Genomic DNA, 15,280 nt, shown 5'->3' on the forward strand with positions numbered 1-15,280 from the left:
ATAGATAGCACAAGAGAAACAAGATATGATCAAATGAGAATGGATATCAGATGATTGAATATGAGATGAATACACACTAGAAGTGTCTGTATATAAAGGCAACTAGAATGACTAGGAGTCAGCAAAGAGATAAGGATTACAACTCAACACATGTCCACCAAGAGTAGATTATCCTCCATTGAGCATAGGAGTTTGTGTGATGATGAGAGGATAAGTTTACATAGGTGTATCTCATAAAGAGATGTTGTAGACACCATGTGCTCAAATAAGTTGCTAACTCCTGTGTTGTCAACAAGACAACTCATATGACTATGCATATTCCTAGGTGTCTACATGACAACTAATATGCTAAAGTATTAACCTAAGTAAACTTAAGTAAAATGTAATAATAGTAAATACTTATTTACACCAATAGTGTTTGTCCCCAATCAGGAAGTTGGTGACTATGATTGGATGTGTTTGTCCCCAATCATAATGTTTGTTTGCAAAAGTGCATGTCCCTATTCACGACTGATGTTGGATAGATGTGTTCATCCCTATCCAAACCTGATATAAGACCTTGGATAGATGTGTTAATCCCAATCCTTGGATCCATGGGTAAAGGTGTCTTTCCCTAGTCGTACCTTATATGGTCTTCAATTATTGCTAGTTCACTATTTCAATTTGAAGAATGATGCAATATGGGGGGGGGGAGGTGTTAGAATAATTGCATCATAGGGTGTGCATATATTACTTATTTGGTAGGTTCGTTAACTAGGATACATAATAAGTGGTACAAATTGAATTGTTATAACTCAAAATTTTAAGGAGGTTGTTTAGGAAGTTTTCTATAAAATAGGATCGATGAATCCTATAAGAATGCATGCGATTTATTGAGAAAATAGAAGAAGCATGTATTATCTTGTGCAGTATTAGTAGCTCCAATTTGTCTTTGTTCATTTTTTGATAGGATGAATTTCATAGTGCTATTTATTTTTCAAAGATAAATATTAGATCAAGTTACCCTTAGATAAGACTTCGTGAACAAGATATCCCTAAGACAAAATTTTGGTGTCATTATGACTTTTTGGTCATGCCTTTTGGATTGACCAATGCTCCATCTACATTTCAATCCCATGTGAACCATATTTTTAATAAATAGTTGAGGAAGTATTTGCTTGTATTTCGTAATGACATTTTCATTTACATCTGAGCATGGGAGGATCATTTGAAAATTGAAACATCTTGATGAAATATTAATTATTATGGAAGCACAATCTTTAGATGCAAAAGCTTCCAAATGTGAATTTGGTATGACAAAGATTTTGTAATTGGCTAGTTCAAATTCGGTTCCAAGTTCGGGTACAAAGGACCAATTTGCTGGTACAACAAAATTTTGAAAAGGGGTTTGAGTTTGTTAGTCAAAAACATGTAAAAATTATATCTATCTATCTATCTATCTATATATGTGAAGCTTAGAAGTATGAGTTACAATTAGAATGTTAGATAATATAATAAACACATTTAAAGAACAAAACCACCATAAACTTGTAATCATAGCATCATGAATCATGATCATACCATCATAGCATCATATACTTCAAGTTCAACATCAATTCAATACGTTAAAATTAAATCATAGCATCAAGTTCAAGTATCATTGTTTCAAGTTCAACTAATGGATTAAAAATTCATTAATAGTCGTCTTCTTTTTCTTCTTCTTCGTCATTGGTATTAGTTGACTCAGCAATATAGCTAAGGCCAATGGGATCAGCTGCAGCAATAATAGTATTGGCGTCAAAATCTTCAAATTCATCATTTGCATGCTGAGAAGTGGTAGCGTCCAAGTCCGAAAACTCTGCATTTATACCCCACCTCTTCATCTCCCCTTCATTGTATTCTTTACTTTTGTATGAGACAAGATGCAAGTTGTAACACACAAATACCAAGTTCTCCGCTCTTTTTTATTACAACCTATTACACTTCACCGAGTGGATGAAGGAATATGTGCTCCAATTTCTTTCTGATGTAGATGAACTAGCAACCTATAAGAAGCGCTCAATTGGTCACAGACTAGGTATGGGTCTTTCAAGATCCTATCAAGCAGGCATATAGCTCAACTATGCGAACTCAAACCCACACATCAATAAATCCTATGCGAACTCAAATCCGCACATCAATAAATTCAATGCAAACTCAAAGCATGCATAAACAAAGCCAAGAAACCAAGGCAATAAGATGGTGTACAAGCACACTCTATTGGCATCAATGCCAAGAGCATAGATCCCAAGGCAATCTAACATAAAATAGACATGGGATACTAACATCCCTAGATGCTCCAAGATTTGTTTCACGTCCAACAATCAAGAAGCTCAAGTTGGCAAAATAACCAAAAATGACCACCATATCTAGTCACAACCGGCTAGGCGCGCAAGCCATAAAATTGATTTGGCACCCAAGGTTTGAATTGTAATAATGAGTAACCGGAATGTCATCTATTCATTCTGACTACATAATCCAACCACAATCATGGGAAACAACCCGAGTTCAATAAAAAATGATGCCAAGATGGTGACAATCTCAAATGGGATATCACACAAAATGAGGTGCACACAAAAACATCCAAAATTTAAACTCAAAATCAAGCTACAAAATTAAACCCCATTGGTTCTCATAATCCCACTATTCCGAAAATACACTAAAATTCCAATTCCATCATCGTGGGAGAAATCAGACAGCTTAACAGTGGAATTTTTTCAGAGAATGTAATTTCCCCAATTAAATAATTCAATATATTAAAACACTTAAAAACTCCAAGAAAATTCCCAAAAACCTGGAGGATAAATATATCAACTCCAACAAAAGGACTATGCCCAAGGCACAATTTGTCAGCCATTATTTAATCAAATAATTAATATCAATCAGCCTATATTTCAATCTAGTATAACTGAGACTACCTAAATGCACAAATACTGGTTGAAACACAAAACATGAAATTAATGCGTTTGCCTACACGATAGTCGGAAGGCAATAATGCAAATCACATACATCATTCCAATGGAGAATGATATTGGCTAAGTATGCAAAGTGATACTCTAGACTGAGAATGACAATGGCTAGGTATGCCATTGTCAGGGATAAAGACATGCTCAAACCAGTAGCTCAAGCGGAGACGATGTCCAGTACCTATTTACTAAAACATGCACACATGCCTATCTGAATCAAAGCACACCTGATGGAATAGCAATGCTCTAGTGACGCAACCATTCATATGTATGAGAATTTCACGACACTGGTTATTCCATATTTAATCCTCAATGGACATCGTAATTAAATATTTCATTTAAATTTAAAACATTAAATAATATTTTATGACAATATGAGCATATGACAGTAAAAGCTTAAATTTAGATATCCATCTACAAGATAAAGCATGATAGCATGGATAAACAATAATAACATCATGAAAATATCTTAAGCATTGTAAATGATCATAATTCAGTGATCACTGGCAAGGGCAGAGGTAGAATAAGCAATTCGATAGCCCGCAGTATCCCTTCCAGAGCCAACTAATGAAGCATTCGTTTCAGCAGTGCGCTACTATTCTGAGTTTACCAACACCTCAATAACTACTGGAATAGCCATCAGTGGATCTCACGAGCTCACAATAAGATGTACATAATCAAATTATCACAGATATTAAATAACCCAATTACTATCATAACATTAACAGTGAAATCAGAAATAAATACAGAATGTACGATAAACAAATGCATGTCATAAACCCCATATAAAAACATAACCTGATAATAGCCAGGGAACATCATAAAAGAATCAACCTTGAATCCAGATCTTCTAGAGAACAGTAAGTTCACATAACTCAGAAATGTTGGCATCCTGAATCAGTTTAGCAACAAGCTAGAACACCATAATTCTTGCAACCAGGCATAAGGACATAAGAAACTTTCTGATGCAACGGCATAAACATAAATTAGATCACCCTGAAGGTAACAATCTCTCACAGGTCCAATACAAGCATATAACCCTCTAAGCATGAGGTGAGCTCAACCAATCATGGAAGGCAACAAAGAAGCATCCAGAGCTAGAACAAAGCATAAAAAAAAAATCTCATCCAACTGCACAGAGGCACTCACACAACATACTGCCAAAGCCACACCCATCAGGATGTAATGCTGGAAGCAAATGGGAGAGGCACTACAAACTGTATGTACGATATTGGAACTCTACGAGAGGATTACTCCTGATTAACTCTGGGTGATACTGTGCTATTGAGGAACAGATTAGTTAGCTAATAATCAGGTGCATAAGCATTAGTTAAATACTCTCGTTTCTGCTAGTTGAAACTGTTTATATCTTTGCAAACAATATTATATTTCTGTGAATTAACATATGAAGAAAACTTTAGGCAGTTATGTAAACAAACAGATATAGCAGTACCAATTACTTCTGTTTAACCGAAAACAAATAGTGCAAGCAATTGCCAATACCAATTCAATTGTTTGACAAAATTCTTGAGACTGAAACTTAGTAAGAAGGTGCATATTGTCAAGGACCTTTACAAAAATATTTGTATTAAGATCAGGAAATCACCATTGTTATGATGGTATAAACAGGGGTGATTGCAAAATGCTCTTCAAGGGCGAAAGAAGACAAACACAGCTCAAATATTAACTAAAGAAAATTGAGATTATATATATGAGATCAGGAAAAGACTGTTTTTAGACTGCAATAGTAAAGCATAGTAAACATTATGACATTGCTAGGGTTTCAGAGTGAAAGCATAAAAATACTGAGATGGAGAGGGGGTGAATCAGTATTTTAGGAATTTAATTAGAAGGCAAAAGAAAAATGAGACAACAATTAGTCAAATGTGGGCTGCAACCCAATACAACAAGAGCTTCAACTCCCTAGTACAAACTCAGGCTCCAACCTGCTAAAGCAACAACTTACAGAAGATGGCTACAACCACCTAACAGTAGCTTGATAATACACGATTCAAGACTTTTTCAAAAAGAGTTAGAAGTACACAGGTACGAAATTTTAGGCTAGAGATACTCTAGCATGCCCAGGATGAACAGCTGCAAGACTTAAGCAAGATTTAAGCAAGATTCTCCAATCACAGCAAAAAGATTAAGACTGTATCTCTTCATGCAAAATTTACACGCAGGGACACAGCCGCTTCCAACAACATCTGAATACTTTATCTGAAAACAACATTAAATATTCGCCAGTCCTCACAGATGCAGATATAACTTCAATTTGCACACTATCTTGATAACTAAGACGTTTTTGGTTTGCAACTGTATATTAACACCTTTAGCACTAGCACAGTTCATATTCACGCTGTTTTCCTTCACAAAAATCTGGTCTCTTCACTGTATCGAACATCCCCCGTTCAGTAATATCACACAGCCAAGTTTATCATTTGCAGTCCTTTTCAACTTCCTTCACAGCCACTAATAAACGCTCACCCCTTCTTTTTCAAAAAAACGTAGGAAACAAGACAAGTTCGCCTATAAACATAGATAGTTTTGCTGCCTTTAGTCAATCATGACAACTCCATACAGCATCACATCATTTTGCAAAACGTTATTTTCCGCCTTTTCGCACAGATGACCCCCGTAACAAACATCTGCTGTAGCAAACATTTATCGCCAAAAAAAAAAATGCCTGTCAGAAATACACACGGCACACTAAGATTCGAACCTTCCATCCTCATTTATTCTTTTTGTTGCAGGTTTTATATGAACGACACTGTAAAATACAAGCAGCTCTCGATAAGAGTGAGGACACACGGCACAAATTAAAAACTTCCCATGTACTATCGTACTTAAACACATCCATTTTTGAAGAGTCAAGTGCTGACTTAGCAGAGAATGACAAGAAGACAATTAGGCAGCTCATGACGAGTAGCCACCCAGGCACCTCAACCAAGCATACAAGCAACCTGCTCAACGAAGTATGCACATAGACAGCTCAAGCAGCTGAAACACCTCAGTTGAATTCTCTAATGTTTACACAATCTTGATCACCATCCGTTTAACATCAATGACGAAAACATCTAACAATCTCCCCCTTTTTCTCAGCTGTTTTTTGTGACTTAACATGTATCACTCAATGTTTAGAATTCTAGAGTTGGCCGTTCATTGTGCTGTTGCATGTTTGAAATGATGAGTCAAATCTATTTATTTGAAATAGGTTACAATAATTTTCAAGTAGTTGCTTGATAGTGATAAACTTGGGGATTATTTCAGCTGCACAATTCTCTGTGTTTGGATTTGTTTAATAATATGTAGAACTGGTTAATAACTGATCTTTCTCACTACTTTTTTGTTCATCTTTCTTTTTATTAGCAATGAAGAATGAAGAAATGAGTTGTATTTAAGTAGATTCTTCTAAATTTTTATTTTTTTTGAATTTGATTTTCTTCAAGTTTATGCATGATACAATCAAACCCTAGGAAGGTGTCTGAGCAACTCGTGCATTATTTTTATAGAGCCCTAGAGTGAGGATTTATCTCCTTTGCTGTGATACATGTAACTCACTAAACTGAATGCTGAAATGAAATGATGAGTTTCTTGTTTTACCAGTTATTGGCTCTTGATCCCAGCGACATGATTGAGGCAGGCAGAGCCAGCCTGATGCACAAACAAAAGATGATTGATGCAGCACTTGAACAATCTTGTGAGATCAATCTTGGAAATGGAAAGTTTGGAAAATGCCTGGTATGTATAGCTGTTATAAATACGCCTCATGCAACATTATAAGTAACTTTTTTCACTACTAAATAATTTTTTCGTACTATTTTGGCCTTTTTTTGTGTTTACATAATAAAATTTATATGGGATGTTTGAAAAGCCTAGTTTTAGTACAGCTAGAGATATTATTGGAAACATAGGAGAAACTAATGACAGAGAGTGAAATTAGAAACAACTGATTGATCCAAACTTAAAAGAGAATTGCGTTGTGTCTGACATGAAATAAGATCTATAAATGGACTTTGTCCTCCACAACAAAATGTTTTAATGGAATATTTTCATGTACGCTAGAATAAAAAATCATAGACAATTTGCTAGGCAAGAGTTTATTGTCATCCTTGCTTTAATGAATCTGAAAAGAAAATGCAAATCAAAGAGAAAAATGATGTTTTCAAACTTATAAGTGGTATCATAAGACCTTCCTCCATTGGGAATTAGAGGCAAGTGCCAATGATTTATCCACATCTTATTTGTTCGGTTTCAGTGCTAGGACAATTCCATCAATTAACATGCCTTGACAATATTACGAAGTGATTGGAAAATATTTGCTTGATATTGACAGTAATCAAGAGATCAATTTATACAGGGGACTAAATGATGTTTCCTTCAGAAACAATCATGAAGAATAGAAACATTCTATTCTAGAAACTAGAAACTAAATATTAGAAACATTCAAGTATTTATAGGACATTACAATAGATAACCATTAGATACTAAACAAAGATAATAGAAACTATCTATTATCGTAATACCCTCCCTTAATGGTTAATCTATCCGGAGTACAAAGCTGTCAAAAGGCGTAAAAGGAAGATTCTATCTGCTTAGTGTACTTTGCATTGTTTGCTGTGTGCTGCGAACCGAATTGCTTAGATTCCGACATTCAACTTTCATGTGCCCATACTTGTGGAAATAGTTGCATTGAATGTTCTTTTTCCTGTAGCCTTCTGAAGTTGGTGCATGTTGTTGGTAAAGTTATAAAATAGTTGACAGATAGATTAGCACATAGTTGGTAATTATTATGTAGCCAACGAGTAGAATTAATTATATCCGAATGGGCGCAACGGTTGAGTCACCCCTTCGTGAAGGTATATGGACACCATCCGAAATGGACTTTAATCATCATTGAAAGCACTATGTAATCTCTTTGGCATATATGCGAATAATAAAAGGAGTATTGCTGTGTTACATGTTCTTGTCTATTGTCTGTATGTATTAATAAACCGTTTACCTTGTACAGTAAATAGTGCAGAGGACTTCTACTGAGAAGACTGTTGTGAATGAGACTTGTCATTATTCTTCTAAAAGGAGTCAATCAACAAAGGCTTACTTTGTGGAGGTGGAGCTGGAATTGCTACCGAATTGTTGTTTCCACCGATCTTGCTGAAACATAATTGTGCAAAGATTAGTGAACTTCAAATCAACACTAGTAGAAGTGATGTTGAGAGTCTCGATAAAATGCTCGTAGGACTTGGGTAAACTCCTGAGGGTTATGACCATAATGTCCTCTTCCTCCATCTTGCGTCCAATGGCAAGTAATTGGTCATGGATTTCCTGAATCCTATTCAAGTGATCCTAGAGTGATTTCTACTCATTCATGATAATAAAAAATAGAGTGTTCATGAGAATGAAGGCCATGCTTTTGTTCGGAGTCTAATGAAGTGCCTTGAGATGCTCCCATATCTCGACAATTGTCTTGCCGGATGGAATCTGAGGGAGCTGATTGTCAACTACGAATAATTTGAGAAGCATCACCGCCTCTTGATTATGTTGATCATATGTAATTTGAATAGGACTACCTTGAGTAGGTCAAGTTGTAGCACCTAGAATCACTTGATCGCTGTCGCGATATTCAAAGATGTTTAGCATTTGTTGTTTCCACATGCCATAATTGCGACCGTTGAACTTCTGATTTCCCTCGAGCAAAATATTTGTCAAAGATGCCATAGCACGTTTTCCAGTGAAAAATGTGAAAATTTGTGAAGGCACCTATTTCAAGGCAAAAATGTGGAAGACCCACAAAAATGAAGAGGTACGCAGAAGGGAGCTCGTAAAACCTAGAAAGAATATGTCATCAAATTCTAGATCCACTAGCTCGAAAATTGAGGCACCCAGAAAAATTTGACAACCTTGATGAGCTTTTGAAAAACCCACGAAGGATATGCAAAAATATTTCGGATCTAGTACTGAAAAATTATGGTTTCAAGCAAAACCCTAGTCGGCTGCAAAAAAGCTTCAAAAAAGCTTAGAAAAATGACGGATTTACAAAGAAAATTGTAGATTCTGGACATGAATCAAGACCAAAGGTTTGTAAAAACCCTAGTCACGTCCAAACACTGCAAAAAATGACCACTTTTTTTATATAAAAATCTTAGTTACTTGTGTTCGCTATTTTGGCCCAAGAACCCTACTTGGGTTTGAACCATTTCGAAATACTAGTCCGGTTTGACCTAGGTTTGATCAGGGTTTGATTTTCCTTGGGTTGGTTTGAACCCGTAGTCTAGAATTAGAACCCGGGCGAATTGTGGCTGCCCAGATTGAATTTGGGATGAATTTGGGCATTTTTTATTTTTTGAGTTCTGATTGCCTTAAAAAGTGAATTTATTTTGGCTTCTAACATCATTTGTGGTGTGTAAATAGGTGATTTTGTGAGCAAATAGGTGATTGAGCAAAAGAAGTTTGTGCAAGGTGGAGTTTACATCATATGATTTTATGATACTCTATGCTCCTAGGCTTCATAAATATGTATATATATAATTTTTTATAATTTTTACAAGTTTTTGTATGAACAAACCTAAATGAACCCAAAACCCTTTTCGAAATTTTGCCGTACCAGTGAACTGGTTCTTTGAACCCGTATTTCAAACCAAACTCGAACTGGTAACTAAGATAAAAATGGTAAAAACGGGCCACAAAACAGATGTGCAAATTTCAGAAAAATTTGGACGTGAGTGACAAAAAAATCTAGGTGTGAGTTGCAGAGAAATGGCGCCTAACAGACCTCCATGTGAACAACAGAGAATAACCCTTGATTGTCAAAGGATTCAATCGCATTAGTTGCAGATAGAAGGGCACGAGTTTGCAGAGCAGAAAAAATCGTGCAATTTTTTGGCAAAAAAGCCTAGTCGAATCAAAGGCTTTGGAAGCGGATATGCATGAAAAATAATTTTGAAAATAAAAGGCAGATAATTTTGACCAAGAAATTATAATTATTTTTGACTTTTTTTAGAGTATTGGCTCTGATACCATATTACGAAATAACTGGAAATATTTGCTTGATATTAACAGTGATCAAGAGATCAATTTGTACAAGAGACTGAATGATGTTTCCTTAGGAAACAGCTGTAAAGAATAGAAACATTCTATTCTAGAAACATGAAACTAAATATTAGAAACATTCTAATAGTTAAAGAGATTGAATAGATAACCATTAGATACTAAAGAGAGATAATAGAAGCTACCTAATAGACAACAAGTTATCCTTGCAACTTTGTATCACCCAAATACAAATTATATCATAACTTATTTATGTCAAAATGTGTGAGGTCAAGAAGCAGATCAGGTGTTTTATACAAATTACTATACGAAGATTATATTTTTGTTTTCTTATACAAGTTAGATAACTAACATAGGCCTAATATGCATTTAGCAAATTTAAAGCTTATAACTAAATGATACGTGCTCTGCAGTTCCTTATCTCAGTTTTCTTCAATCTCAACCCAAATCTAAGATATAAGATATGATAAGCATTTCTTTGGTGTTTGTTTGTACCAAAATCAGCATCACTACAAATCTTTGCATTTTAGGTTAGTTTCATAATCGGTACAGTTGTCATGTTTGTCAAATATTGGTCAAGTTCCCTTATTATCAATTTGTCAAGATATCAGGCTTTGATTCAGGTTGTTTATAATGACCATGTTCATAGAACATTCATGGATAAGGAATATTCAAGTTTTTGAAGTTGAAGAGTCCCTGGTGAAATTGAATTCAATATCTCAATGAAAGCTAGAATGTAAAGGTGATGCCAAAGTGAGAGTGACTCAAGCGACCAAGATGGAAGAAAAATGTGACACAAAGTAAATAACTTGAAGAATTAACATAGAGTGAATATGGCGATCAAGGTGGAAAAGGGATGCTAAAACCAGAATAATCTGAGGATGAGCTACGTAGTAAACAAAGTCTCACTTCCTTATTGGTTGTATCTGTTAGCACCTCCAGATTTTTGCAAAAGATGAAGTGCTTTTAAGAAGAAAATTGACTATGGTGCATAGGAACACCTTTACAAAAACTTTATAGCATGACCTAGTTTGAGGATGAATAACTTGATATATATTGTGTCAACCACTTTGGAATCATGTTAATCTGTTATCAGTAAGTATACTTGTCCATTTACAGTCTGCCATGATCAATTTTGATCAATTTTCAGGGTACCAAGTTCAAGGGTTCAGTGGAAGTTTGTTGTTTGCACATTGTTAGATTTATTAGAAAAACCTACTTCAGAGTTCAATATTTCATGAGAAGTATATTGTCAAGTAAAACCAGTTGTTCCACACAATTTTCCTCATATTAATGAACCTCTGTGTCCATTTTCAGAACCCCAGGATTCCATATATTTTTCACAATCAAAAGCAAATGCAATCTACTAACTTTTGCTAATTGCACAATTTTTAAGTCTTTCCGAAGGCTTACTTTGGGAATCAGTATTTCAAGGTAAGATGTGAATTGGTTCATATGATTGTCATGATATTCATGTACTCTCTTGCACAGTTTCAAAACTCCATGAATCAGTTTGCTATTTTTTCAAGGCAAGAACAAGATGGAGTTGTAAAGGTTTGATAGTGGATCTGTATTTCCAGAAAGCTTTAGAGATGTCATCTTTGAGCTTCAGTATCTTGCACACAAAATGGAATTGGATAAATCTGATTGGCACAAATGCTCTTTGTAGCTAAATGTACTTATTTTTTAGGTTGCAGTCCCCCACACTAAAGTTAAGTATTTTTGAAAGTGTGACGTTTATGGGTTCCAAATAGTTTCTAGCACGTCCAGTTGCAAAAAATTTCATCAGGACAACTTTGGGCATTAATGTTTTGCAACCCTGGCAAGGTCATGCAATACCATTTGGGGTTTGATTCACATATTGTAGAGACTCAAGAGTATGCCTTTCAGTTTTCGTTGCCCCAGGAGAACGTTTGCTCAGTTTGCAGAGGTTGTTTCAGAGGTTATAGTTTGTGTTTTGAGCATATTGCAAAAATGTTAAAAATCAGCTTTTAATGATTAATCATTATCCAATTCGTCTTTCACACTCTAGATGCACATCAGATCACATTTAGGCCATTTCAAGGTGAAAGTGTTTTAGAACGATTTTTTTTAAGCCAATCCCACTACAGGACTTGACATTCACCATGAAATCACCAAGTCCAACAAGGGTCTGTCATGTTGTGCCTAAGTAAATGCTCATAATTTAAATTATTTGCAATGACTTGAATAGTAAAGTTTTATGGGCACTATTAGTGTTGGCATTTGTTTCCTCAAGATCAATAGAAAGGAAAATATTCAAATCATTCAAATATGATATGATCTAAATATGTCAACACGGAGAGAGGTAAAAATTATTTAAATAAATTTTGAGATTTAAAGTTAAAACTTTTGAATTAAATATGGGTTTGTGTATCTCTCCACATGCAAGTGGATGAAGGAAGATTCTACATCAAGTAGAAGATATCTCGGAGGAAATTAAAAAAGGGTGCCAATATTAAAGTCAAGATAAAAGACTTATTAAGGAAGAAATAAATTAAGAGATGGGCTCATTAACCTTTGCTGGGATTGAAATTTTTAACTTGTTTGAAGTGCTTTGCAGGCCCTCATGCCACGTGTTTTATACTCGCTCATCCTCTGAGCATTATGGAATATACTAAAGGTGGCTGCATAGCTGTAGATAGCAATTTTTTCAAATGTAGTGAAAGCATAAAGTAGGAAGAAATTAAATATTGAAGGGCATTGACTCCTCTGCAAGCTTAACACGAAATGCCTGACTTAATGCGGATATGCAGATAACATGAAATGTAGCTGCATTAACAAGATTTTTGCTCTTAAAGTTAGGGTTTGGGCAAAACCTTGTGGAAGTTTCTACATTGTCTATGGTAGAATGATTCAAATGTGTTGAAATTTTCTGTTGTGATTCTAACAAATGCCTCCACGTATTGATCATGATGAAGCAAATGGGAATGCAATTGCAGTGATGATGTTATTGGAGAACATTTAAATACCTGAACCCTCGTGAGCTGACAGGGTGTTTAGGGGGTCCTAGTTGCGGACTTACTATTTTTAGTAAGTCGATTTTTGGTAATTGCTATTTTTAGCAATGCAGTGGGTGGCCTTGGCAGTTGGTCATCACTTGCAGTGGATGTGGTAATTAATTGCGTGAGCTCTTATAATAAACAAGTTGTGTTGGAAAGTCTCAAGAGCTGAGTTCTTATTTATTAATTATTAAAGTTGCATTATTATAATAATAATATTTTATTATAATGATGTCATTAAGAGATATTACTAAACAAGTTGTGTTGGAAAGTCTCAAGAGCTGAGTTCTTTTAGGAAACTCTACAATTTCTGGAGTTGAGTTCTTTTGAGAAACTTTTGGCAATAAAATATTATAAATATGAGCTCATTTGATAGAAAAAGAATCCTTGAAAATGTGATTGCTTTTGTTGCTTTGTGCAAGAGTTTTGAGATTCTTGATTTTCGTGCCCTTGTTGAGGTATAAGGGTTTAATGCTGATTGGTGCTCCACTGCTAAGGTATAGTGGATCAAATTCAGAGTTGGTTAAATTTGAATTTTTGAACGTCTACCATTTTTGTTAAGCCTATAGCTTTAGAAGGCATTGGGGTTGGAAATTACTAGGGGCACGAGTATTCTGATTTTTGATGTTGACAGTGTTTGATAATTGACCTTATACAATTCCGAATATAAAATAAGTTATATCTGTATTGGGGCATGATTTCTATTGCAAATTGCTTGGTTACCAGTTTGAGTTTTATTCAAAATACGGGTTTGAAGAACCGGTTTGCCTATACGGAAAAATTTTGGAAACGGTTTTGGGTTCATTCGTACAAAAACATGTAAGAATTATATATATACATATTTATGAAGCCTCGAAGCATAGAGTATCACAAAATCATATGATTTAATCATTTAAACAACAAAAACACCGTAGGCATAAACTTTAAACATGTATTCATAGCATCATGAATCAAGATCATACCATCATATATTTCGATTTTCAAGTTCAACATCAAAGATTCAAAATCAAAACATTAAAATTAAATCATGATCCATGAATCATAACAAAAAGTTCAAGTATCATTGTTTCAAGTACAAGCTTCAACTAATCATAATGTATAAAATGTTAATATTCATCATATTCATCTTCTTCTTCTTCTTCTCCTCCTCCTCCTCAGAGTCCTTCCGCATTAGTTGACTCAACAATAGAGCTAAGGCCAATGGGATCAACACCAACAACAATAGTATGGGCATCAAAATCATCAAAGTCTTCAATTGTAAGCCGAGAAGCAAAAACATCCAAGTCTGCCAACGCTGCATCTACATCCCATCTCTTTGTCTCCCCTTCTTTGTATTCTTTAGTCTTATGTGAGAGGATACACAAGTTGTTATGCACAAATACCAAGTTCTTTGCTCTTTTTTATTGCAACCTATTGCACATCACTGAATGGATGAAAGAATATGTGCTCCAATTTCTCTCTGAAGTAGATGAACTAGCAGTCTATGAAGACACGACATATAGAAAATTAAAATTATGTATGTTGAATCTTAGAATTTTTAGCAATTTATGTAGAAATCCGCCTAGGTTTGCATGAAATTTGATTTGGGCAGCTGAAATTCACTTGGGTTCAAATTCTTGGACTATGGATTCAAACCAACCCCAAGAAAGTCAAACCCTGTTCAAACCTGGGCTGAACCAGACCAGTATTTCGAACTAGTTTGAACCCAGGCAAGGTTTTGGGGGCAAAACTACGAACCCAGGTAACTAAGGCAAATTGTGATAATCTTCCTAAGAATTGGCATTGGAGTTTGGAGCTCGATATTCCTCATAGCTGGGTGTTAAGACACTTGTTTGAATAGTGGCATTGTATGGTTTGAATTTGCATTTGGGAAGGTTCTGTAATCAAACTATGGTTTGAATTGCAAGGAGTGGAGTTTGATTTGAGCGCCTGAACAGGTTGCCTTTGATCATTGAACTGGAGACTAGAAGGAATTCAGATTGTGAGTGGGTTTGTTCATGGTGGGTAAGATAACCCTGCCTGCCTACTTTGAGCCCGCCATTGAATACCTTTGTAACTTGTTGGTACCATTTCCATACTGCAGTGGTTAGCAGAAAGGGTTTGTGTTTTTGGAGGATTTGGGCAGATTTGACCATCTTCAAGAAGGGTTGGTTCTAGCCGACTACAGGTTCCATTCAATTTAATTGTAATTCTAATTTTGGTTGCTTTCATAGATTGTCATCTAAGGAT

General features: G+C 35.2%; 1 protein-coding gene across 3 annotated transcripts in view; it reads left to right on the forward strand.

The window, feature by feature from the left end:
- The window catches only part of LOC149532991 (DHHA1 domain protein), a 122,755-nt gene that overhangs the window by 70,767 nt on the left and 36,708 nt on the right, over positions 1-15,280 (forward strand). For all 3 annotated transcript variants that reach the window (XR_016357282.1, XR_016357283.1, XM_089805440.1), the window contains exon 4: positions 6,591-6,725. Coding sequence is in view for 1 of the 3 variants with exons in the window: in XM_089805440.1 (XP_089661566.1) it covers positions 6,591-6,725 (135 nt within the window). In the remaining 2 variants the exon portion in view is untranslated. The remainder of the gene's footprint in view (positions 1-6,590; positions 6,726-15,280) is intronic.

The sequence above is a fragment of the Cupressus sempervirens genome, chromosome 10, assembly GCF_028749045.1.
Source record: "Cupressus sempervirens isolate cs-2001-9-10 chromosome 10, ASM2874904v1, whole genome shotgun sequence".
Taxonomy (NCBI): Eukaryota; Viridiplantae; Streptophyta; class Pinopsida; order Cupressales; family Cupressaceae; genus Cupressus; species Cupressus sempervirens.